This window comes from Octopus bimaculoides, chromosome 30 (assembly GCF_001194135.2).
Source record: "Octopus bimaculoides isolate UCB-OBI-ISO-001 chromosome 30, ASM119413v2, whole genome shotgun sequence".
Lineage (NCBI taxonomy): Eukaryota > Metazoa > Mollusca > Cephalopoda > Octopoda > Octopodidae > Octopus > Octopus bimaculoides.
Genome location: NC_069010.1, coordinates 7,370,941 through 7,373,413, shown reverse-complemented (window position 1 = coordinate 7,373,413; position 2,473 = coordinate 7,370,941). Strand labels below are relative to the sequence as shown.

The 2,473-nt window shown below is 38.5% G+C and overlaps 1 protein-coding gene across 1 annotated transcript in view; it reads right to left on the bottom strand.

The window, feature by feature from the left end:
- Positions 1-2,473, bottom strand: part of LOC106870580 (protein polybromo-1) — a 142,866-nt gene that overhangs the window by 43,564 nt on the left and 96,829 nt on the right. Inside the window, exons 26-27 of the mRNA XM_052978118.1 lie at positions 2,076-2,163; positions 964-1,227 (exon numbers count right to left, since the gene is read on the bottom strand). Of these exons, the coding sequence (XP_052834078.1) occupies positions 964-1,227; positions 2,076-2,163 (352 nt within the window). The remainder of the gene's footprint in view (positions 1-963; positions 1,228-2,075; positions 2,164-2,473) is intronic.

Sequence of the window (2,473 nt, the reverse complement as noted above, 5' to 3'; positions counted from 1 at the left end):
TTAGGGTTAGGGTTAGGGTAAAACAGCAAATTTAAAAAGAAAAAAGCAAAACGAAGGTATGGAGATTAAATACGCTTTACACCGCTTAATCAGCCAAAGGAGTAAATGTAAACAACTGAATACTTGTCAGTGATTGGTTGAAATTATCGAAATAAGACAATTTTTTACATGAAATAAATTCGAATACAAAAATATTTTTCTGTTCTATAACACAAAATAGATAAGTATATGAAGTTTGAAAGTCTTTCCGTACCAAAAACACTACGTAAAACATTAATGAAAAATGTGGCCCCCGTTTTAAAATAGATCCGATTTGAGTTATAGTTGAGAAAAAGTTGGTTTACACAGATAACGAGAAGTCATTTGAATATTGTTAACGAGTTACCTGTATCGTGATGATCACAATGCAAGGTATTAAAATGCCAACATCATGACTGCTGCTCAACGTTCGTTGAACACTGTAAAGCCTAAAAGAAGCTCGTGAGTGGCTGTGTGGTAAGTAGCTTGCTTACCAACCACATGGTTCCAGGTTCAGACCCATGGCGTGGCACCTTGGGCGAGTGTCTTCTACTATAGCCTCGGGCCGACCAAAACCTTGTGAGTGGATTTGGTAGACGGAAACTGAAAGAAGCCTGTCGTATATATGTATGTACATGTATGTGTGTGTATATGTTTGCGTGTCTGTGTTTGTCCGCCCCAGCATCGCTTGACAACCGATGCTGGTGTGTTTACGTCCCTGTAACTTAGTGGCCCGGCAAAAGAGACTGATAGAATAAGTACTAGGCTTCCAAAGGATAAGTCCTGGGGTCGATTTCCTCGACTAAAGGTGGTGCTCCAGCATGGCCAGTCAAAATGACTGAAACAAGTAAAAGAGTAAATATATATAGGGGATTTGGGCTAAATTTGATGATTTTTTTTTTTATGTCTTCTTTGTCAGGAATGGCTTATATTTAATTGTTTATGTTATGATTTTATTTCCTCCGTGTACCCAGACCTTGTGAACACCCTGTAGAGGACTGTGTGTGGTATAACATGTACAATAGCATATGCAGAAAGTTATATGGGGCGAGAGCGACTTTTGTGGGTTAGGGGAATTATTTAAGAACAAATAAACAATTATGTAACGGCCAAACAAGAAAAGGGACACTGACCCTGCCGTCACCCATATTTTGTCGATGCGGGCAATAAATGGTTTCTCTTCAGTAGATTTTATGTGGACACAATCACCTGGATAGGAAGGAGAGAAAGAGAGAGTGAGAGACGGAGTAACTCCATATAAACAAGAAAGACACCACCAAGAAACAAAAAGCAACAAAAATAAAGCTGATGTTAATATATAAAGGAAACGACTTTACAATGGTTTTGAAGAAGAGTGATCAATCTTAAGTTGTTTAATCAACAGAACTGCTTCCAAAATCATTGATTTACATGAAAAAATGGTTGAGTATTCCACAGGAATGGATACCGTTTAACCCTTTCGTTATCAACCCAGCTGAAACTGCTTTTGACTCTGTAGAATAAATGTCTTGTTTCCATAAATTTTGAATTAAAATCTTCCACCAAACGTTCGTCACAATTCATGTTCCTAACACTAGCTTAATGATAACTAAGTTATTTCATTAAATTCTTTTTTATATTTAAAATTAATTGAAAGAAACACAGAACATCTCAACAGAAATATTGTAACGAAAGGGTTAAAATATATAATAGAGAAACAATTCTTAACCCTTTTGATACCAACCTGGTTGAAACCACCTCTGGTTTTGTAGTACAAATGTCTTGTTTTCAAAAGTTCTGAATTAAAATCTTCCACCAAACCTTAGTCACAATTTATGTTCCTAACACTATCTTAATGATAACTAAGTTATTTTACTAAATTCTTTGTTATATCTAAAATTAATTGAAAAAAACACAGAGCATCTCAACAGAAATACGGTAACGAAAGGGTTAAGTTAATTCTGAGGCTGAAAAATATTGTGGATAGAGCATGTAACAAAGTTTATGAGATTCCAGTTTTTGTCTCCCCGCTCATACCATCACCACCATCCAACCGTGTGACAGAAACAGTGACTTACCTAGCTTATAACATCCACTCGGTGTGTTGTACTGCTCATAGTAGACACTTCCAGCATATTCCGGGCCGTACATCTCCAGTTCAACGTTCTACAATGAAATGAGACACATACGTCAGTGCATTTGTATGTGTGGGTGTAGCCCCCCCCCGTCTCGTCTAAATATCTCCCCTCACACTCTAATAAGGTGAGTTACTTCTCCCACCACTCCATCTCTGTCTTCTCCTCCTCCTCTAAATATTCTTCCTCCCTCTGCTAGTACACTTCCTTCTCCTCCTCCTCCTCTTCCATTTCCTCCACCTACTGTACCTCATTCCTGCTTCTCCTGCATGCTCTACCTCCACCCCTTCCCCTTTCCTCAACATGCTCCTCCCCCCTTCGCTGCCGCCTGCTCCACCTCC